The sequence below is a fragment of the Macaca mulatta genome, chromosome 1 (assembly GCF_049350105.2).
Source record: "Macaca mulatta isolate MMU2019108-1 chromosome 1, T2T-MMU8v2.0, whole genome shotgun sequence".
In the NCBI taxonomy this organism is placed as follows: domain Eukaryota; kingdom Metazoa; phylum Chordata; class Mammalia; order Primates; family Cercopithecidae; genus Macaca; species Macaca mulatta.
Window position 1 is genome coordinate 194,557,249 of NC_133406.1, and position 22,028 is coordinate 194,579,276.

Genomic DNA, 22,028 nt, shown 5'->3' on the forward strand with positions numbered 1-22,028 from the left:
CTGCCCTCTTCTTTCTACCCTGACCCCCTGCTCTGCTGCAGGCATTGCTGGCTTTGGTCTCAGTGTCTCTTTTCATCGGCAGAGCGAGCTTTCTAAACCTAAACCACAATCTGGGCATGCCACTCTATCATATCCTTGGTTAGCAGACCCTTCCAAGACTCTCTAGGCCCCTTTAAAATAAAACCCAAATGTAACAAAAGGGCCCTTGATGAACCAGTTCCTGCCTCTCTCTCCAGCCTTTTCTCTTACTACTCTCTCACCATCTAAGCTGTCACCACATTGTACTATTTGTAGTTCCTGAACAAGTGCTGTTCTCTCGCACCTGTGTGCCTCTGCACATTCTGCTCTCCTGCTTTAGAAAGCAGGTCTTCCTTTTTCCACTTGACTAATACCCTCTGAGAAGAAGCTCATATATATATATTTCTGTCTCCCACTGTAGACTTAAGTTCTACATGCCAGGAACTATATTTAAAACCCAGAATATAGTGCTTGGCACAGAGTAGATGTCAGTAAATGTCAGTAAACTTGTTTAACCATCTACTAGATGTGCTTCTTTTGCTCTTGCTTGGTTTCTTCAGTGGGGCTCCTCAATGACTCTTTTTTTTTTTTTTGGAGACGGAGTCTCACTCTGTCACCCAGACTGGAGTGCAGAGGTGTGATCTCAGCTCACTGCAAGCTCCACCTCCCGGGTTCACGCCATTCTCTGGCCTCAGCCTCCCCAGTAGCTGGGACTACAGGCACCCGCCACCATGCCTGGCTAACTTTTTTTTTGTATTTTTCATAGAGACAGGGTTTTACCATGTTAGCCAGGATGGTCTCAATCTCCTGACTTCGTGATCCACCTGCCTCAGCCTCCCAAAGTGCTGGGATTACAGGCGTGAGCCACCGTGCCTGGCCTCTCAATGACTCTTTCATGTCACCAAAGCCTTATAATATTCCAGCCAGACCTTGAGGCAATGATCTGCATCTGGGGTGGTCGGGGGGCTAGAGAACTCGGCCTAGATGGACACACACAGGAGCATGTTTTCCCAGTAGCCATCTGGATAGACTTAGAGCTACTGTGCTTGCCAACATTTTATCTAGAGACCCAAGAGGGAGACCCTGGACAAGGGACACAGATTATGGACATACTTGTCAGGCTTGAGGTCACGGTGCACGATGCCATAGTTGTGTAAGTACTCCAGGGCCAGCACAGTTTCCGCAAAGTATAGACGCACCATGTCCACAGGCAGGGCCCCAATATTCTTCAGCAGAGTGGCACAGTCTCCCCCTGCAACAAGCCCAGGCTACCATGAGGAAAGGATCCAGTTCCCTGCTCTAGCCAGCTCCCATCTGGCAGTTTCTGAGGTCCCAGAGGAGACAGCTTCATGGAATATCCTGGTGCTGGAGACTCTGATTCTAGCCCCTTTGCTGCTGGCATGGGTGGGAGACACGGTGATATGGTTTGGCTGTGTCCCCACCCACAGCTCATCTTGAATTGTAGCTCCCATAATTCCCATGTGTCGTGGGAAGGGACCTGGAGGGAGATAACTGAATCATGGGAGTGGGTCTTTCCCATGCTATTCTCGTGATAGTGAATAAGTCTCATGAGATCTGATGGTTATTTTTATTTATTTATTTTTTTGAGGCAGAGTCTTGCTCTGTCGCCCAGGGTAGAGTGCAGTGGTGTGATCTCAGCTCACCGCAACCTCCGCCTCCCAGGTTCAAGCGATTCTCCTGCCTCAGCCTCCCGAGTAGCTGGGATCACAGGCGTGTGCCACCACGCCCAGCTAATATTTTTGCATTTTTTTGTAGAGATAGGGTTTCGCCATGTTGGTCAGGTTGGTCTTGAATTCCTGACCTCAGGTGATCTGCCTGGCTCAGCCTCCCAAAGTGCTGGGATTACAGGTATGAGCCACCATGCCTGGCTGAGCTGATGGTTTTATAAAGGGGAGTTTCCCTGCACAAGCTCTCTCTTGTCTGCCGCCATGTGAGACATGCCTTTCACCTTCTGCCATGATTGTGAGGCCTCCTCAACCACATGGAACTACAAGTCCATTAAACCTCTTTCTTTTGTAAATTGTACAGTCTCTGGTATGCCTTTATTAGCAGCATGAAAAGGGACTAATACACAGGGTATGGAGCGGGGCGCAAAGTAAAGTGAATCTGCTGATAGCTGTCATGGACATTTTTCAGGCCAGAGAGGGAAGGAACCCAGGTTTTTATTAAAAGTAATGGCAAAAATGCCAATTACTTTTGTACCAGCCTAATATTTTAGGACAGGAATACTGCATAGTGTAAACACATCTGGCTGAGACATTAACATTTGTTCATGTTACTTCCTTCTTACTGGCTTTTAGTTTCTGGGTAGAGTAACACTGTGAACTCCCAGCATGTACCCAGTAAACACTAAAGGACATTTTTTTTCAGCTTCAGCTTCAAGACTAGGCACAATATCTTCGGAGGCTGTACACATAGTGAGAATGTGAGAGGGAAGGCCACTGGCAAAGCTGCTGCCTCTCTCGAGAACTATGCCCCGTGTTGCTCTTCTGTTCTACTCACAGAGCATTTTGCATGGTTTTAAGGGATGTCCCCTTTGCAAGCCAATCAGGGTAATTAATGGCTTTCCTTTCTTCTGAGGGTCCAGATGCAATCCTCTGAACACCCAATCTTGGGCTTTTGCAGCTCTGCTGCCTCCTCTGTTGCTGTCTGATACCAGCAGTAGAGAGAGTGCAGGCTTTGGGGTGCAGGATTCTACAGCTGCTGGCCTGCTACTTCCTATCCCAGAGTGCCTCTCATGGCAGAGGCAGGCAGCTTTGTGCCCACCGTGGCCAAATGGTCTCTGTGATCCTGAGGCAGAAACCAATGCCAAAGGTGGACTGGAAAGCTGGGCCCTGAAACTTCACCTCTGTAAAAAAGCTGCTGGTCCCTGTTTAAGGCTCAGATTGTGCCTTGGCCTCCATGCCAGGCCACCTTTGCCTCAGTACCTTCAACATACTCCATCACCATGCACAAGTGGCGCTTGGTCTCAAAGGAGCAGAACATGCTGACCACAAAGGGGTTCTCAGCGAAAGTCAGTATGTCACGCTCCACGAAGGCCTGCTGGATCTGGTTCCGTAGGATCAGGTTCTGCTTGTTGATCTTCTTCATGGCAAAGCGCTGCCGGGTGGACTTGTGCCGCACCAGGAATACAGCCCTGGGAAACACAGTCCGGCCCATCCCCCATGGACCCTCAGCACCAGAGCTGTGCTCTCTGCCACCCAAACTGCCTTCTCTCACACCTTAATTAATGCACAGAACAAGGGGGCAGGGCATGCATACCAATGAGAAGGATCTGGGACCCCCTAGCCCACAGAACTCTTAAACTTCCTGACAGACCATGTCCTGATGACACGGCTCAATGCTTCCCCAGAGCTCAGGGAGAGGAGGATGCGTGGTAACAAGAGGTGTGGGAATCTTGTCTAGGAAAGGAACAATGATCGATGTCAGAGAAATCTGAACTCCTGCCCACCCAGGAGGCTTCTGGGAGTGAGAAGGTCCACCCTGAGGCATCTGCCCAGAGGACTGGGCAGCATACACTCTCACATGGAAGAGATCAAAGGCTGACCTGGCTTCAGTCCTGGCCACACCCTGACCCCTGCCTTTACCCATAGGCGCCATTGCTGATGAGCTTAATGGTCTCGAAGTCCTCTTCAGAGGGTGTCTTTTTAGATGGCAGAGATGCCCCACGGCCCTGGAAGACAAGGGGAAAGGCAGGAGACAGGCATGCTTCTCAGAGCCCATATCCTTGCAGAAGCTGTGGCTCTAGCGTTCTCAGCTCTTAGCTCTAGCGCAGTCCCCTGCCCATTCTTCTGGGAGTAGAATGACTTCTCAGTGTTTGCTGTCACCAATTCCCCCATCCCTTCCTCAGATATTCTCTTAAAGAGAACTCACAGCTCTTTGCTTCGTAGGGCCCAGGCTCCAGGAATGGGGCAGGAGCTCAGGGTTTTTACCTCAATAGAATCATCTGTCTCTGGAGTGTCAGGACTGTCACAGCTGCTCAACTGGGCCATTTCTGGAAACAAAACAAAGACACAAGAGAAGAGTGCGTGGCAATGTCAGGTATCTCAGCAGTATCCTCAGATCACACAACAGGTGCATGTAGGGTAGGCATTAATGCTTTTTGCATCAGCCTAGGACGTGAATTCAGTCCCATGGCACTATACCCAATGTAGTCCCAGCTTTTGGACCAGGAAACAAGCCAAATCCTACTGCTACTCCCATTTCCAGAAGTCCATTGCCATTCACAGGGCCTGGCAAATTCTATAAACTTGGGAAATTTCCTGGAAAACAGGACCTGAAACTGGGTTACTAGTTCCCATCCTGCTGGCCAAGACTGCGTCACTGGATAGGGCTGGGAAGCACAGAGGGCAGGAGCAGGATACCTACAGACCAGGGACTTGGAGGCCCATGGTTGCTGCAGGGGCTCAGCAGAAGCCCAGAAGAATGGCGGTATCCTCTGAAGCCCTGTGCTGGACCACCCTAAAGACACAGGAAGACCTGTAAGGTGGCCAAGAGGAGAGGCAAGGTGCAGAGGAGGTGACCATTTTTGCAAATGTGATTGTGGCTCTTTGGAACTGAGGTTCTAAATGCAACTCAGCCGGGCCGATGCAATCCAGGCTGGGATCTACCAGGCAGATGTGAACAGCAGTTCCAAAGGAAAGACTGTTTTGTCACAGAGATCACAGTGTATATCCTAAATTCCTGAAGCCCCTGGGGCCATGCTGTGTCCACGTCCAAGCTAAGTCTCTTCTCCAAGCAGCTTCCCTGCTGTTAAAGCTTGCCAGCAGCGGTGGGGCCTCTCTGCAGCCACCAGGCAGTATGCTCACCCTCTAGGGGATCCCGTGTGAGGCCCAGCTGGCTAACGATGTAGCGGGGAATGTCACATTTAATCCCTTGTCCCTCTTTGGCGTGGCCCTCAGCTGCTTCTAATAGGTGGTAGAACTCTTCAGGGTCAAACTCCTGTACCAAGGGAGAGAGGCAGTCAGTGGTGACAGATAGAAGCAAAAGCTGCTGGCCTCTTTGGTTTTAGAGCATATAGTAGACTGAGATGAACAAGACTTTCTCTGTGACAGGACATTCCCACCCCTCAATATTCAGAAATAACACGATTCAGGGATCACAGGAATGGGGATGAAGATGTCTTACAGGTCACCTCCAGATTGGACATACTCAGCATATGGTATCTTCCTGGCAATAAGAACTAGAGGTTTTACTCTAAAGAGAGCTCAGCCTACTGATCTGGTCCCATGCCTTACATCAGCCAGTTGGCACTGTCTGGTGTATTCAGATGCCCAGTCCACAGCAGTCCTGGCACACACTCAATTATGACTCATAAGAGCTTTGGCACAGCCCTACTGGTGCATGCATACCTTCAAATATTTACTGGGCACCTCCTGTGCGCTAGAGGCTGGAGATCCATTGAAAAGCACAGTCCTTGTCTGCACATAATAACTGAGTGCCTACTAAGTGCCACACACTGGGTTAAACCTTCTAGCAACTCTTTGACCTCACTGAGGAAATCAAGGCTCGCAGGGATGCACTGATTTGTCCATAATCACGGAGGTAGGAAGGAACAGAAAACCAGCATTCAGCCCAGGTCTGACTCCAAGCCCCTGCTTAGCCAAGGACTTCGTGTTCTTGAGGGAGAGGCTTTCTGCTCTATCACAGCACTAGCCTCTGCTCTGAACTTTGTTCTCATTCCCTGTGGTCTCACTGTTTTGGAGAACTGTACTTATCTGGATATAACCTAAGCCAGACCTGGAAGCCCTTTTAACTTCTTATTCTTCCTTAGCTCCTATTTGGTCAGAATGTCTCTCTCATAAATACCCCTCTAATCCACCTCTTTCTCTCTATTATCCTACCATTCATTGTCTGAGTTCTGGCCACCCCATCTCACATGAATTGCTTTGAGTACCTCTGCCCTGATGTCCCTGGCTCATCCTGCCCTCTCTTCCAATTCACTATCCATGTTGCAGCCAAAGTAATCTTTCTTAGGACTAAATCTGATATAATATTTACATAGAAATAAATAGGAACCAATTACTGATACATGCAACAACATGCATGAATTTCTACAAACATGCTGAGTGAAAAGAAGTCAGAACATACTACAGAAACCACACAGAAACATGGTTTCATTTCTAGGAAACTGTACAAAAGGCAAACCCATCCCTAGTGAAACAAAGCAGGTAAGTTATTGTCTGGGAGCAGGAGGAAGAGGGGACTGACTCCAAAGGGGCACAAGGGAACTTATCTGATAGAAATATTCTCTATGTCAGCTGTGGCCATGATTCTACAAGTGTATATTTGTTAAATCTCAATGAACTGTACCATCAAAGGGATATATTTTATTGTATGAAAATTATACCTTAATAATACTGTTTAAGAAAAAAGTAAATGTGGCCATGTCACATTCTTACCTAAACTTCCTGGTGCCTCCAAGTGGCTGTATGGGTAATGCAAAACTCCAGAGCCGAGAACCCGACACCCTCCGTGACCCTGTCACAGTCCTACCTTCCAGGCTTACCTCTCAGCACTTCTTCAAACCCACCCTGTGCTGCACTGAATGCCCCTTCCCATGCTCCCTATCTGGGAAACAGACTCATCCTTCAGTTTGCTGAATAAGCCTCATGTCCCCCAGGGAGCATTCACTGAATGTTCCTTCCAGGAAGACTAAAGCACTTCCTTTTCCAGGTTCCCACTGCATTGCGTACTGACCTCAACTGCAACACTTCTTGCAGTACTGTAATTACTATTTACATGTCCTCATGCCTCATGCTTCCCAACTCCACTGTAGAGGAAACATCCCAAGATCAGAGACTGTGCTTTATTCATGTCTGTATCTCCAGTGTCTAGCACGAAGTAGGTACTCAGTCAAGTTTGCTGAAAATTAAATGAAGGACTCAACTTGTGCAAACTAAACTGGGCTATGCTCCTGATGCTCCTCAACCCCAAGGCCCCCACTGAGGTGAGCCCTGATCATGTGAGGGTAGGCTAGACTAATACTTCTCCCTGCCACATCCCCTCAGGACCATACACTTGTCCTCACAAAAATCTGTTTAGTCTCCCACTGGTGGCAAATCATATTTAAATAAGGACCTAAGCGACAGAGATGGCAGTGGTTACCACCACAGTTTTGCTGTCATCAGGATACTTCCTCCATAGCCCTCCTCCAAATCTGCCCACCCGACTTTCCTAGAGTCCACTCACCAGGCATTCCAGGAGACGTGCTGGGCGGGCAATGACAATCATCAGCTTTTTCACCAGCTGCATTACAAAAGCCACTTCCGAGCTCTCTGAGCGCTCATGAGCCTATAGAGAAAAGAAGGGCTGCTTAAACAATCTATTGGCCCAGTGTGGCTGGGCTAAGCAGGACCAGACTGGGCAGAGCTGAATCCAGGGAAAAACAATTCAGTAGCACAGAGAGCTCCGCCAAGCAAGGAACTCCGAGAAGGCTGGCTGGCTGTGAGAGGGAGCGAGTTGCTCACAGGGAACCATTTGAGCTTTAGAACACTACATGACACCGAGAAATGCCACACAGACATACAGCTGTACCTGCTCCTCCATCCAACAAGCCTCACTTACCCTGCAGACCCCAGCTCAAAGGGCAACTCTCAATGGCGCCTTCACTGATGTTCACTTTCCACTCTAGACTGTAAGGAGTAGAAAGACCTCAAAGCTGAGGGTGATATGACCAGAAAGGTACTTCAGAAGGATCACTCTGGCTGCAGTGTAGAGGGTACACTAAAGAGGGCAAGCCTAAATGCAGGAAAACCCATTAGCAGGCAACTCTAATAATTCAGATGAAAAAGGCATAGGTCGGCTGGGTGCAGTGGCTCACGCCTGTAATCCCAGCACTTTGGGAGGCCGAGGCAGGCGGATCACGAGGGCAGGAGATCGAGACCATCTGGCGAACGCAGTGAAACCCCGTCTCTACTAAAAATACAAAAAAATTAGACGGGCGTGGTGGCGGGCGCCTGTAGTCTCAGCTACTTGGGAGGCTGAGGCAGGAGAATGGCATGAACCTGGGGGGCGGAGCTTGCAGTGAGCCGAGATGGCGCCCCTGCACTCCAGTCTGGGCGACAGAGCAAGATTCCGTCTCAAAAATAAATAAATAAATAAATAAATAAATAAATAAATAAATAAATAAAAGAAAAAGGCATGGGTCAAGGCAGAAGAATGCAGACAAAGGGACAGGTGTGAGCTACTACCAAAGCAGATAAGGGTGAAAGCAGCACAAACAGAAGGCAACTCCAACTTCAATTTTAGGAAAATTTCAATGAATACGTGAAATAGTAACTATAAGAAGCCATTTAGGTGATAGGTAAAGAATGTACTGCCTTTGGTTTTAGAGAAAGAACAGCTAGGCAGAAAAGATAAGCTCAGTTCTGGGCGTGTAGAATTTCAGGCACCTATACGAGAGAGTCTCTTGGGTATCTGCTTGGTCCAGGGGCCTTTCTCTTTTTCCCTGAGAACTGCTCTGGTTTCTAGGAGCCACATTTGTACTGTGTGTCTGCGCCTTCCCTCCCACCTCTAATAGCTGACCAGGGAGGATCACTTTCCTAGGAATTTAAAAAAGGATAGAAAGATAATTGTTAACATCAGTGTGGCAGAAACTGTTTAAGAACTGTGACAAGGGATGGCCGTACCTACCATGGAGACAGAGAAAAGATGCATACAGGAAAAGAAAGAATGAAGACTTCCTGAGCTTCCTGGAGCTTCTGGTTTCTAGTTCTGGTTCCTTTTTAAGGTCTGGTTATATCCCTCGCTTCAATTCTCTAAGACCTACCCCTTTTACTCTTATAATGTTTCCCTTTACTGTTTAAACTATTCTGAGTCAGATTTCTATTACGTGTAACCAAAGAATAAGAACCAATATGGGGAAGTCAAAGTGGAGGAGTCCACCAGGCAGCTGGGTGCACTGATCTGAAGCTCAGGAGAACAGTAAGAGTGGCAGCCACATGTGGAAGTCCTCAGCGTAGCGATGACAACTGAAGACATGGGAGCAGGTGGTAAGACATCAGAGAGAGAGTGGAGGAAGGGGAAAGGGGAAAACAGGCATGCAGGATGGTGCCCTGTGACACACCAGTATGAAGGGGTGGGCAGCAAAGGAACTTGTGAAGAGGCAGCAAGACTGGTGAGAACGGTGAATTGACAACTGGGGAAGGGGGTTCAGGAAGTATCCGCTGTGCTCCACAGGGAGGTGGCAGAAGATGGGAACTGAAAGCAGACACAGGATTTGGCAATTGGCCAGTGAGTTCCTTGGTGAATTTTGCCTGAACAGTTTTGGTAAGGTGGGAAGGGAAACCGGAAGGCAGAAGATTGAGTAGTAAATAGGATACAAGGAAAGAAAAACAGTAAATGAGGACTTTTCTTTTTTTAAAGTATTGGTTATGAAATGAAGAGAAAGGATAAGTGGTTGGTGAAATCCCATTTATTCTTTTAAAACCTGTCTCCTGTTCCCAACACACATATACATACACATGTGAAGAAAAAGAAGTAATTGCTGTCTTTAACATGTTCTCCTGGCTGTTCGTGCATACCACATGGTACTGTCATGCTGTTTCATAAAGAGCTGTCTGTCTCTACAGCTACACTGCTGGGCCTAGTGAGTAAAGAGGCTCTGTGTCTTTTTCTTTTTCTTTTTTTTTTTTTGAGACAGAGTTTCGTTTTCATTGCCCAGGCTGGAGTGCAATGGCTCGATCTTGGCTCACCGCAACCTCCGCCTCCCAGGTTCAAGCGATTCTCCTGCTTCAGCCTCCCGAGTAGCTGGGATTACAGGCATGTGTCACCATGCCCAGCTAATTTTGTATTTTTAGTAGAGATGGGGTTTCTCCATGTTGGTCAGGCTGGTCTGGAACTCCCGACCTCAGGTGATCTGCCTGCCTCAGTCTCCCAAAGTGCTGGGATTACAGGCGTGAGCCACCGTGCCTGGCCCTTTTTCTTTCCTCAAATGCTAAGCCTAGCAGAGTGCCTCCTAGACAGCAGATGTCAGTCAGTGTTTGTTGACTGTTTGAAAATGTATGCTCTTAGGCTCTGGAATAAGCCAAACCTGGGACTGGGTCCTGGTTTTGCTACTTAAAAATATAGGTTATCTTGAGCTAACTTAGTTTCCTCATCTGTAAATTTAGGAAATAATATTAAGTACCTTCCTTACAGGGTTGTGAAGATTTCATCAGATAAATTAAACGAAGTAATGTAGTGTCTAGCATGTATTAAATGCTCCATAAATGTTACTGATTTTTATTATTCTAAAATCTGACCAGGTCATTTTTCAGTTTGTCACACTGGATGATACCCACTGCCTTCATGATACAATCTAAGCTCCTCACAAGGCCCTTCAGCATCTGGCCCCCAGTCCAACTCTTCAAATTCATCTGCCAGCAGGTCAGGTGCAGTGGCTCACACCTGTAATCCCCGCACTTTGAGAGGCCAAGGCAGGGGGATCACTTGAGATCAGGAGTTTGAGACCAGCCTGGCCAATGTGGTGAAACCCTGTCTCTACTAAAAATACAAAAGTTAGCTGGGCGTGGTGGCAGGCACCTGTAATCTCATCTGCTAGGGAGGCTGAGGCAGGAGAATTGCTTGAACCTGGCAGGTGGAGGTTGCAATGAGCCAAGATCGCGCCACTGCACTACAGGCTGGGTGACAGAGTAAGACTCAATCTCAAAAAAAAAAAAAAAAAAAAAATCATCTGCCAGCTTTTCCCCTGTGGGTGTCTTTCTTTTTCTTTTCTTTTCTTTTCTTTTTTTTGAGACGGAGTTTCGCTCTTGTTGCCCAGGCCAGAGTGCAATGGTGTTATCTTGGTTCACCACAACCTCCACCTCCGGGTTCAAGCAATTCTCCTGCCTCAGCCTCCCTAGTAGCTGGGATTACAGGCATACGCCACCATGCTCAGCTAATTTTGTATTTTTTGTAGAGCCGGGGTTTTCTCCATGTTGGTCAGGCTGGTCTTGAACTCCCGACTTCAGGTGATCCGCCTGCCTCGGCCTACCAAAGTGCTGGGATTACAGCATGGGCCACCATGCCCGGCTCCACTATGAGTGTCTTTTACTGTAGTTATGCAAACTACTTCATCTGCAATTTCTGGAATGTACCAAGTTTCTTTACACCTTTGAGAGGTTACTTATTTATTTATTAAGAGACAGGGTCTCACCCTGTCATTCGGGTTGGAGTACAGTGGCACAATTACAGCTCACTGCAGCCTCGACCTCCAGGGTTCAGGCAATCCTCCCACCTCAGCCTCCTGAGTAGCTTGGATTACAGGTGCATGCCACCATGGCTGGCTAGTGTAGAGATGGGGTCTCACTTTGTTGCCCAGGCTGATCTCAAGCTCGTGGGCTCAAGTGATCCTCCCACCCTGGCCTCCCAAAGAGCTGGGATTACAGGCATGAGCCACTGCGCCCAAGTAAGAGGTTGTTTATGCTTTTTCCTAGCTTCAGTGAACTCCTATCTGTTTAAGATTTAGCCTTCCCTGAACTTTCCACAAAGAGTCAGCATATCCTTCTCTGTGCTCAGAGCCTACTTATCTCTAGTGCTCATCAATCATATTGTACTGTAGTCAGTGGGAGTGAGAGAATTCATATAAAGTATTCAGTGTAGTAATAGCTGTTACTTTTATTAAGTACATGTTGATGGGTCTGTAACCCCATTGATGGCAAATTCCCTAAGATAGAGCCTGCACTGAATTCTTTTCTGCATTCCAAAGGCCTCGCGAATTAGGGAACAGATGAACAAACTGGTTCCAAATTCAGTGCTCTTCTTATTGTATCAAACAACCTAACCGCACAAGCAGTCAGTCTGGGAAAATGCCTAAAGGTTTTGAACAAGGCTCTGACTTCAGCATTTTAGAAGATAAATCTTAAACGTACCAGGAAACTTGGAAGTTACTCTACATTAATCCTTTACCGAATGCAGTAATCCCTGATTCCTAAATGTCTCTGGAGTGCCCCTTTCCATTGCTGGAAAACTGTCAGAAAGCTTTTCCTGAACAGAAACAAACATCTACCAGCGATTTTCACGGGACTCTGGCTTTCTAAAGTTATACTTCTACAATGTTTGATTTTAAATATTTCTTTTGAAATCAGAAAAAGATATTTTTGTAGAAGGAAGTACTTTTTCACCTATTAAATCAAAATCTTTCTTCCTGTAACTCCTGCCCACTGGACTAATTATGTCTTTCAGGGGTACTGAGAACAATCTGCTCTTTTTTATATATGAGAAACTTTCCACTACTTGACAATAATCATTTCTCTAGATTGAACTGTTCCCTGAAAATGTGTTTAAACTCCCCGCTCCTTCTTATTTCTAGACGAACACACTGATGTCCTTTTGGTCATCAGCCCGGGGCCCTCAGCTCAGTCGGTACTACTCCAGAGAGAGGTCTTGGTCTGGAGGCAATAAGGGGTTCTGGACTGGGCAATTCTCTAGTGACATGATGAGCTCTGGGGAGACAGGCACATCCTCTCTCCCCTAAACCGTATTAATGGGTAACATGGAGCCACTATGGTCTGAGTGAGATGGCATCTGGCCACCTTAATCAAGAGGCTGATAGCAAAGGAAGCGCTAGTGCAGGAAGCAGTGCTTAAGAACTCTCATGTGCTTTGGTCTTGGCCATCTCTAGCTTACTTTACCTTTAGCCTCCCAGAGATTTTTTCACACCAGGGAGGATCAGGTCTCAAAACATGTAAGTCCTAACTAGAGAACTCTCCATGTAAATGGCTAAACCCATCATGCAAGCCTCATACTTGTTTTCCCTTGGCTGAGGATAAACAGTCTGAAGGCTCTGCTTAAACCAGTATTTCCAGTAGAAGAAAGCCCATCACAGCAACTGGAGCCACTTTTTGGCTTTAGGTAGCAAACCTCCTAGTCAAATACTTATGAGTACTACCCATGGTGGAGCTTCGCGCAGAGTGATACAACTTTGGGTTTAGAAAAGGAACACAAGTGAGTTCCTTTGATACCAAGCAGGCTTCTCTCACTATTGCAGGGGACTGAGGAGGAATCTAAGCCCCTCAGCTCTGCCTTTGAGGGTGGGTAAGAAGCAGTCTGTGAAGACTGAGAATACCACTAACGCCCTGATCCTAGCTTGGGATTATGAATCCAATACCAGGTAGAGGTTTTTTCAGAACCCTAGCACAAGGACACTCACATCTTGTACAAGTTTCTCCAAATTCTCTTGAAGTTCATAGAAGTATTGTGATGTAATGAGGCCACTCCGAGATTTATCCAGGCAGTCTCGGGCCATCTCAATCACCTGATGATGAATAAAGCTCAGGGCTCCATCCGCCAAGGGCAGCACGCTGTCTGGGGTATTGGAGGAAATAAACTCTGCTAGTCGTTCTTCCATTTGTGCGGTGGCCTGGGAAGAAAAGCAAGAAACACACACTTCCCTTCTAGTCCCAGCTCAGTTGGAGCTAAGCCTGAAGGACCTGGAAATAGCAAAATAATGGGCTCCCTGTGATCCTGGTTTCCTTACACTGCATTTGGGAAACCTGATAACTGAAGACATTAATAGATCACCTTCAAGTAAAGTCAAGTCAAGATGCCTTAGCTTTATATTCAAGGCCCTCTTTCACCTGGCCTTGCCCATCTCCCCCAGCTCCCTCCAGGGCAAGCTCTTTTGCTGTAAGGACACACAAGTGTTTGCTATCTTCCTCCTTTACTATGCTATTTCATGCCTGTCTGTTTATGCTGTTCCCTGTGTATGGCTTTTTCACCCTGCCAAGCCTGCCTGGCAAACTAATTCTTCTCATCTCAGTTCAAGTATCGTGTCTCCTCTGGGAAGTCTTTCATTTCCCCAGGCAAACGGGTTTCCATTCCTCTGTTCTTCCACTGGACCTCCCAACTGTGTAAACTTTGTATATGGGCACTGCTGGTTTCTAAACTAGGAAGTTCTTTAAGTCAGAGAGAGTTTCATTTATCTCAGGATCTTCTTACTTAACCTTAGGACCCAAGGGAGTTAGGCAGGTGCTTGGAGAGCTGCTTAGTGAACCTGTCTGGTCACAGATGGCGAGTTGGAATGGGGGGACTGTGGATAGGAACATAACCCTGGCCTGGATCCCCAGCAAAGGAGAATGGAGGTCTGACTCCAAACCTCTAGGGACCTAACTACGTGGTCATGTCAAAACGACAAATACACATCTGTGAACGAGTTCTCAGCTGCCTATCTAAGACTCTGCCTTACTTCTTTGCTACCAGGTGGTGATTTCTGATTTCCAGCGTGTGTTTAGGTGAATGTATACTTACATACATATATATGTGCTGTGTCTACGTGGAGAATGAAAGAGCAAGAGGTGAAAGAGTGGGAGTAGAGGAGAAAGAAGGAAGTGAAGGAATCTTAACACATTTTCTCCAACAATAGTTCATCCTATAGGAAGGAACTGGAAACATGCCTATAAACACAAACATCCAATACTACAAAAACACCTAATATACAAGGAGGAGGAGGGCAAGCATGAGATACATTTCTCAACATTATATACTCCCAAACTTCATAAACACCAAGTACATCAAAATGAATTCCTAGCTATTTGTTCTGCCTCCTTCCTCACGTTTATTGTCTAGTGCCACTCCAAAGCTGGAAAGCACAGACCATGCGGCACAGGTTCTACAGTCCAGTATCCCTTCTCAGTCAGGAACAGGGCCTATCTTCAGAAGGCCAGGTCAGAGTGTACAGGCACGTGGTGTTGAAAAAGACATGCAAATGGGGCCGGGTGCAGTGGCTCATGCCTGTAATCCCAGCACTTTGGGAGGCTAAGGCAGGTGGATCACCTGACGTCAGGAGTTCGAGACCAGTCTAGCCAACATGGCAAAACCTGTCTCTACTAAAAATACAAAAATTAGCCAGGCATGGTGGTGCATGCCTGTAGTCCCAGCGTCTCAGGAGGCCGAGGCAGGAGAATTGTTTGAACCCCGGAGGCGGAGTTGGTGCCAGTGAGCCAAGATGGTGCCACTGCACTCCAGCCTGGGCGACAGAGCAAGACTCCATCTCTTAACAGAAAAAGAAACATGCAAATGGGAAACAAGATCCTAGTTCCATATACAAGGAGGTTCACAGCCAAGCAGCAGAGTTATGACTGCTACTTCTCAGCTATCTCAGGATACCAACCTACTTTCCTCCCTAAGGATTTTCCTGCTTGAAAATGAAAATTCAAATGGTAGGAAGCAACTCTGAGATCTGTCTCCCACTCCTACTGCTCTCTCTGGCCTTCTTGCCAGTGCAGCCTACTGCTGTCTGTGTACTCTCTGACACTTGGTAATGAGGTGCTGCTTAAGAAATCTCTATCAAATGACGATGCCACCAGAGGGCAAATCCTGTAATGAATGAACCCTGACTCATGGATCCTCATATGCACAGTGAGAAGTAAAGCCTCCAGTTCTTTCTTTCCTCTTTAATATATGGTGGGATACCTTTCTGACATTCCCCTCTGGATAACTCTACTTCTGGGTAGTGAAGAAACAAAGGCTCTGCAAATACAGTTTCCAAACTCATAGTTTCCTGCTGTCTCCTTCTCAAGCAGTCTGGAAGCCCTTGTTGCTGTGTCCACAGCCTCCTGGCTGACTTTCTGTCCTTCTTGGTTATCTCTGGAGGTAGCACTTCATTCCCTCACTCCAGAGTCTTCCCAATGGGGCTGGCTGTAGGCAGCCACCCTGGGGGGCACTGCTACTCTCCTTTAAAATGGATCCTTACCTTTGGGAATCTTTCTTTGTACACATGATTCATCATTATTATTTCACTGTCAAAGGAGACTGGGGATCGTCCAGGACTAAAAAAAGAAAAGAAATGATTGTGTTACTTTAGGGCTATGGAACTATCAAGGAAAAAGATGGCCATCCCCAGAGACCCTGCCCCTCCCATCATCTTCAGCAGCCTACACATTTCCACCTTAATGGGTACTGAGTTCTAGAGCCTTTCTTATTCCTGGAGTTTTCAGTGTACCTTGTTCAGTTCAAAATGGTACTATATGGAGCTAGGCTTGGTTTTCACAAAGACCTCTTCCAGGCTAGAAAGACCTAAAAGGGACCTACTCCTAAGCTCACTGGTGGCTTTCCCAGGATAACCTTCCCCAGAGTAGGATTCTGTGTCCTCTTAGTTTTGGCCAATAGGGTTGGGTGTGCCCCAGCATATTCTTGGGAACAAAGCAAATTTAAAAACTACCAAAGCAACCAAAGGAAGACGGTGCACACCTACATTTTTTTCCAAACTAGCTGCAGCCAGTGGACCTAACTTAGGGATGAATGAGGCCAGTCCAGACTGTTGTGAGTTATACATCTGGGTCATTTACTGAAGGGAGCCAGTATGTTTTCTGCTTTAATTTATTATCTTCCCTGATAATCTAAATCTCCCCCTCTGGCTCATGTGTGGTTATATCTCCTTAAAAAATTTCAAAGTTGGAGCCACATAGTTGAACGGATATGTGGGTCTTGCCCAGTTTACTGCCCCTGACACATGATCCCAGATGTGCTAGATCCACAACTGTACCACTCTGTCTTTCTTCCCTGGAATGTGCCATGTTGTGCCTGCTGTACTGCTGCACATTACCAAGGATTTAAGAGTAATATACCAGGGATTTCTCTGAGCATCACTGTAGGCCTCTCAATCTCAACTGGCCTAAAAGGTACCCTTCTCTGTGCATGGGTTATTGAGACCACCAAGACTCAGATGTTCCTCTGTGAGACAGAGAAAGGCACTGGAGATTCACACCTGCTCGTTTGTATGCTTGATCCTTCACACTTAAGCCCCAGATACTATCTTCATCAGTCTCTGAACCTGAACCAGTCATCGTGGTCTGGCCCAGCTTTCCTGTCACTCCCGGTGCAGTGCCAGCATTACCTGAGGGGATTCTTTCTGGGAGGAACTGCTGCTCCTCTGGGATCCTGCCCTGCACATATTAGCCAATCAATTACTTCTCAGGGACCCTGCAATACTGAGCTCAGTCATTAAAGTCATGTTCATTTGAATCTCCATCATCTTCCTTAACCTAACATTCTGGCACTGATTTACTAGCTAACGCCAAGGAGAATCAAAAATTAATCAGCAGCTGTTAAGGTTTGTTTGGTTTGATGAACATGTGCCCAGGTGATTCACAGAATAAAGACAGATTCAAATGGCATTTAATTCTGCTTTCGAAATGGGCTTCTTCCCCATGCCAGCAACCTGTCTTCAGCAGCAACTTTTTCAGCTGGCCTAGATCATACACCCAGGGCCAATGGGTTCTGGAGCCAGATAACCATCAGAATTGATGATACTATTGTTCTCCTTTTACCGGATGTAATCTAAAGTATATTTCTGCTGCTAACTACCCTTAAACAGAACAAAAGAGGGATCAGTTGACAGTATTGCTAAATACCTCCTGGGGTGATGGGTTGAGCTGTACCTGAAGCCAAAAAGAGCTTGGGCTTTACTGAACGTGACTCACTGAAGCTGGCCAATGTATTATGCCAGGGGTAGCAAACTACAGCCTGCAGACCACCTATGGCCTAATACTTTTTTTTTTTTTTTTGGTAAATAAAGTTTATATATTATTTGTGGATACTCACTACAACAGCAGAGTTGAGGAATGTGACCGAGATATATGACCTATAAAGCCTAAAACTATTTACTGTCTTGGCCCTTTATAGCACAAGTGTGCCCACCCCTGTGCTACGCAAACGAGCTGAAATCCACATGCACTGGGACAGTGGGCAGACAGCACTCTCACCTGAGGCTCCGGGAGCGGGGCCGCATGGCTGGGGACTGCCGTCCCTCCTCATCTGGTACGCTCTCTGTGCTGAAATGCTTCGTTAAAAAGTGCAGCTCATCAGCTGTAGGCTGGAAAGGCAACTGATGCAGCTTTTCCTGTGAGGAGCATGATGACTAGAAGGGAAAACATTAAGAAGTGGCATTAAAGACATGTCCCAGAGCAGTCCACTAATGGGGAAGGACTGAAAATGGTCAGGGAACTTCCCAGTTACTATAAACCCAAAGCAGGTCTTCTTTCCTCCACTCCCTTAGCCTTGTCTGTGCTTGATCCTGTTCTTTTCCAGCGCTTCAGAGCCCTCAGCCCTGAGGAACCCAATATACTAGAGTCCTTCAAGGGTTGTGCAGGGAGTTGGGCCCAGACCTTCATGGAATTTTAGAACTGCAAAAGTAGTTAATAAATCATGCTTCCTCACTTGGGACATGTTCTAGGTATGCCCAGCTGCGAATAACATCCTCTTACGTTCTCCCTTCCACAATCTTGAGAGAGCCACCCTGGGGGCAGCTCAGCAATGTTTCCTTTTGGCTGGTATCTGAAGAAGTGCCTTTTCTGGGGTTGTAAAGGCTGTGCCTAGACTCAAGCTGGCCACTGTATTATGCCAGGGGTTAGCAAACTATAGCCTGCAGACCAGCTATGGCCTGGTGTCCAGCAGGTAAGAAAATCCAGCAGGGAAGAAAATTACTTTTACATCTGGACCCAAAGATTAGGCTTGACCTGAAAACACTCATGAATTCTAAACATGGCTCAGTGACTGAGGACTCCTCACAACAGCACTGCCAGTCTCAACAGGCCATCTGAGGGAGGGTGCTCGGCTATCACAGGACTTCCACAGATGCAGCTAATGCTGAAGCACCCATTCAGCCCCAGGACTGGGGAACTCCCCCCATTACCTGACAAGACTGACAAAGAGAACAGGCAAGTTAAACATTGTCAGCCCAAGTTCTATTTACCAAACTGATCACTGATCTGGGGTTTTGTTTTTGTTTTTGTTTTTTGAGACGGAGTTTCGCTCTTGTTGCCCAGGCTGGAGTGCAATGGCATGATCTTGGCTTACTGCAACCTCCGCCTCCCGGGTTCAAGCGACTCTCCTGCCTCAGCCTCCTGAGTAGTTGGGATTACAGGCATGTGCCACCATGCCTGGGTAATTTTGTATTTTTAATAAAGACGGGGTTTCTCCACGTTGGTCAGGCTGGTCTGGAACTGCCGACCTCAGGTGATCTGCCTGCCTTGGCCTCCCAAAGTGCTGGGATTACAGGTGTGAGCCACTGTGCCCGGCCTGTTTGTATTTTTTTCAGAGACAGGATTTTGTTCTGTTGTCCTGGCTGGAGTGCAGTGGAGTGATCATAGCTCACTGCTGCCTCAAACTTCTGGGCTCAAGTGATCCTCATGCCTCAGCTTCCCAAGCAGCTGAAACTGCAGGTGCATGACACCATGTCCAGCTATTTTTTTTTTTTTTTTTTTTAAATAAAGTGACAGGGTCTTGCTGTGTTGTCCAGGCTGGTCTTTTGGAACTCCTGCTCTGACCTCCCAAAGTGCTGAGATTATAGGCCTGAGCTACTGCTTCCAGAGCCAGGGTTTAAATATCTAAATCCATTTAAGAATCAAAGCTAGGCCAGGCGCGGTGGCTCACACTTGTAATCCCGGCACTTTGGGAGGCCGAGGTGGGCGGATCACGAGGTCAGGAGATCAAGACCATCCTGGCTAACACGGTGAAACCCCATCTCTACTAAAAATACAAAAAATTAGCTGGGCGTGGTGGCGGGCACCTGTAGTCCCAGCTACTTGGGAGGCTGAGGCAGAAGAATGGCGTGAACCCAGGAGGCAGAGCTTGCAGTGAGCTGAGATCGCGCCACAGCACTCCAGCCTGGGCGACAGAGCGAGACTCCGCCTCAAAAAAAAAAAAAAAGAACCAAAGCTAAAGCACCACACTGAGACAACTCTGTTGTCACAGGCTTAATAAACAAGTGAGAAATCAGCATTTCTTTTTGGCTAACAGTGCACATTTTCTCTCACAGAATGCTATAATACATGAAGTTATAAACAGCTAGTGAGATGTCTCCATAGGGTTATTTCTTGGCCACATTTTAATAAATGATTTGGATAAAGTTGTAAAAAGTATTCTTACCAGCTATAGCTAACATGAAACTAGTAAGGCAGTGTAAACTACAGTGGGCAAAACTGGTATTTTAAAGAATCCTAATAAACTGGAGCAATGAGTTAAGTCTATTAAAATTTGCAGAAAAGGAATATTTATACATAGATGAGACTTACCTTGGTTCTAAAAAAATCACTTGTTTGAGTAAAGAGTTATGGGAAAGGGGATTTTTTTTTCTTTTTTTTGAGACGGAGTCTTGCTCTGTTGCCCAGGCTGGAGTGCAGTGGCGTGATCTCGGCTCACTGCAATCTCTGCTCACTGCAATCTCTGCCTCCTGGTGGTTCAAGCGATTATCCTGCCTCAGCCTCCCAAGACGCTGGGACTACAGGCGCCCGCCACCACGCCCAGCTCATTTTTTGTATTTTTAGTAGAGATGGGGTTTCACCATGTTAGCCAGGATGGTCTCGATCTCCTGACCTTGTGATCTGTCCACCTCAGCCTACCAAAGTGCTGGGATTACAAGTGTGAGCCACCGCGCCTGGCCTGGAAAAGGGGATGTTTATTAGGGAAAGACCTTAAACTTAACAGCTGCCAAAGACCAGTGACATCTTTGGATTAGTGTGATAGTAATATCTAGGTTGGAAGAGGAAATATACTCCTTTTCCCTGCTCGAGATTCAGGAATAAAGGCACAATGAGCAGGGAAGACCTGAAGAATGCTGCAAGCAATGGGGATGGGGTCAGCAGGTCTACGGCCTGCTTCTGTATGGCTTGCAAAGACTAAAACATTTACTCTACATTTGGCCCTTTACAGAAAAAGTTGGCCAAGCTTGTAACTGTGGTTTTAATAAAAAGTTGCTCGGCTGGGTGTGGTAGTTCACGCCTGTAATCCAAGCACTTTGGGAAGCCAAGGCAGATGGATGGCTTGAGCCGAGGAATTTGAGAACAGCTTGGGAAACATGATGAAACCCCGTCTCTACAAAAAATTAGCCTGCTACAGGGTGGGCATGCCCCTGCAGTCCCAGTCTACTCAGGAGGCTGAGGTGGGAGGATCATCTGAGCCTGGGGAGGTTGAAGCTGCAGTGAGCCGTGATTGCGCCACTGTACTCCAGCCTGGCCAACAGTGGCACTCTGTTTCAAAAAAAAGGTTGCTCAATGAGGGCTTACTTAAGGGTCAATTGTGCATAGCAGCAATTAGTACAGCTCTTGTGTTTTAGGCTAAAACATTCTCCATAAGAAACGTTTTAGAGACAGGTCCAGCTTTTTGCTTCATACACATCAAACTTGGATATCAAATAACAATCACTCTTCCCTTCTTTTTTGAAAGAAAAAGGCAAAAAAGAGAGGAGAGTCTACCAAGTGTTTCGGATATGAGAAAGGTGATCTATCTGCTCTTGGTTCCAGTTCTAGAAATAAGAATGGAGGAGTAGGAGAAGTGTGCTTAGGAGCCCCCATACCTGGTCTCACTGTCAAAGCAAAAGTTCATCCTCAAGCTCTCCTCTGCCTCCACTAGATGTAACTGATTCCCAGAGAGGGCACTGGTCATCCTTTCTGAAGGCACTTATGGAGCTAGCTATGGTTGGGAAGGGACACCAGCCCTCTGTTGCACCCAGCATCATCTCTAAGCAACCTCTTTGAGTTTGACTTTGGAGAAAAACTTGACAACCATTTTGTAACACTAGATAACCCAAAGGGAAGTACTTCCTCAGGGTGAAGGAAGTATGACCACAGATTTGGCTACTTACTGAGACAGTGGAGCTAGGAGTGTTAGTTCCATATCCTGAAGAGGGCAAAGAGGCCAAAGACCAGCGCCGCCCATCAGTCCTGTATGCAAGAAAAAAGTATTAGGTAGTTTCTACAGGACTACACCCTGACCCACAACCTGCCTGTCTGTCCATCAGCATTTGGGGGCAGTTGATTCACTGTAGGGCTCCTCTTTAAGACATTAGCTCAATCCAGTACATGCGTTTATCTCTCTCTCCTACAGAGGGCTTATTGTTGTTTTCCCTGAAAAGACAGACATCTCTGACTATAAAATAGTCCATGACTTTGCATAACAGGAGAACATCTGTCATACAACACTGTGGTTTTGGAATAAACATTTTCATACTCTCAACTTACTTTCATAGAAACAATGACAGAGGATTCCAGCTACAGGCAACATCACAAGAT

At 46.9% G+C, this 22,028-nt stretch overlaps 1 protein-coding gene across 47 annotated transcripts in view; it reads right to left on the minus strand.

Moving 5' to 3' along the window:
- Positions 1-22,028, minus strand: part of MAST2 (microtubule associated serine/threonine kinase 2) — a 256,855-nt gene that overhangs the window by 9,555 nt on the left and 225,272 nt on the right. For all 47 annotated transcript variants that reach the window (XM_077958528.1, XM_015138615.3, XM_001105315.5 and 44 more), the window contains 10 exons: positions 21,602-21,680; positions 17,724-17,878; positions 15,713-15,788; positions 13,172-13,381; positions 7,231-7,332; positions 4,848-4,980; positions 3,972-4,033; positions 3,627-3,712; positions 2,967-3,175; positions 1,132-1,270 (listed from right to left, as the gene is read on the minus strand). In XM_077958528.1, the coding sequence (XP_077814654.1) occupies positions 1,132-1,270; positions 2,967-3,175; positions 3,627-3,712; positions 3,972-4,033; positions 4,848-4,980; positions 7,231-7,332; positions 13,172-13,381; positions 15,713-15,788; positions 17,724-17,878; positions 21,602-21,680 (1,251 nt within the window). The remainder of the gene's footprint in view (positions 1-1,131; positions 1,271-2,966; positions 3,176-3,626; positions 3,713-3,971; positions 4,034-4,847; positions 4,981-7,230; positions 7,333-13,171; positions 13,382-15,712; positions 15,789-17,723; positions 17,879-21,601; positions 21,681-22,028) is intronic.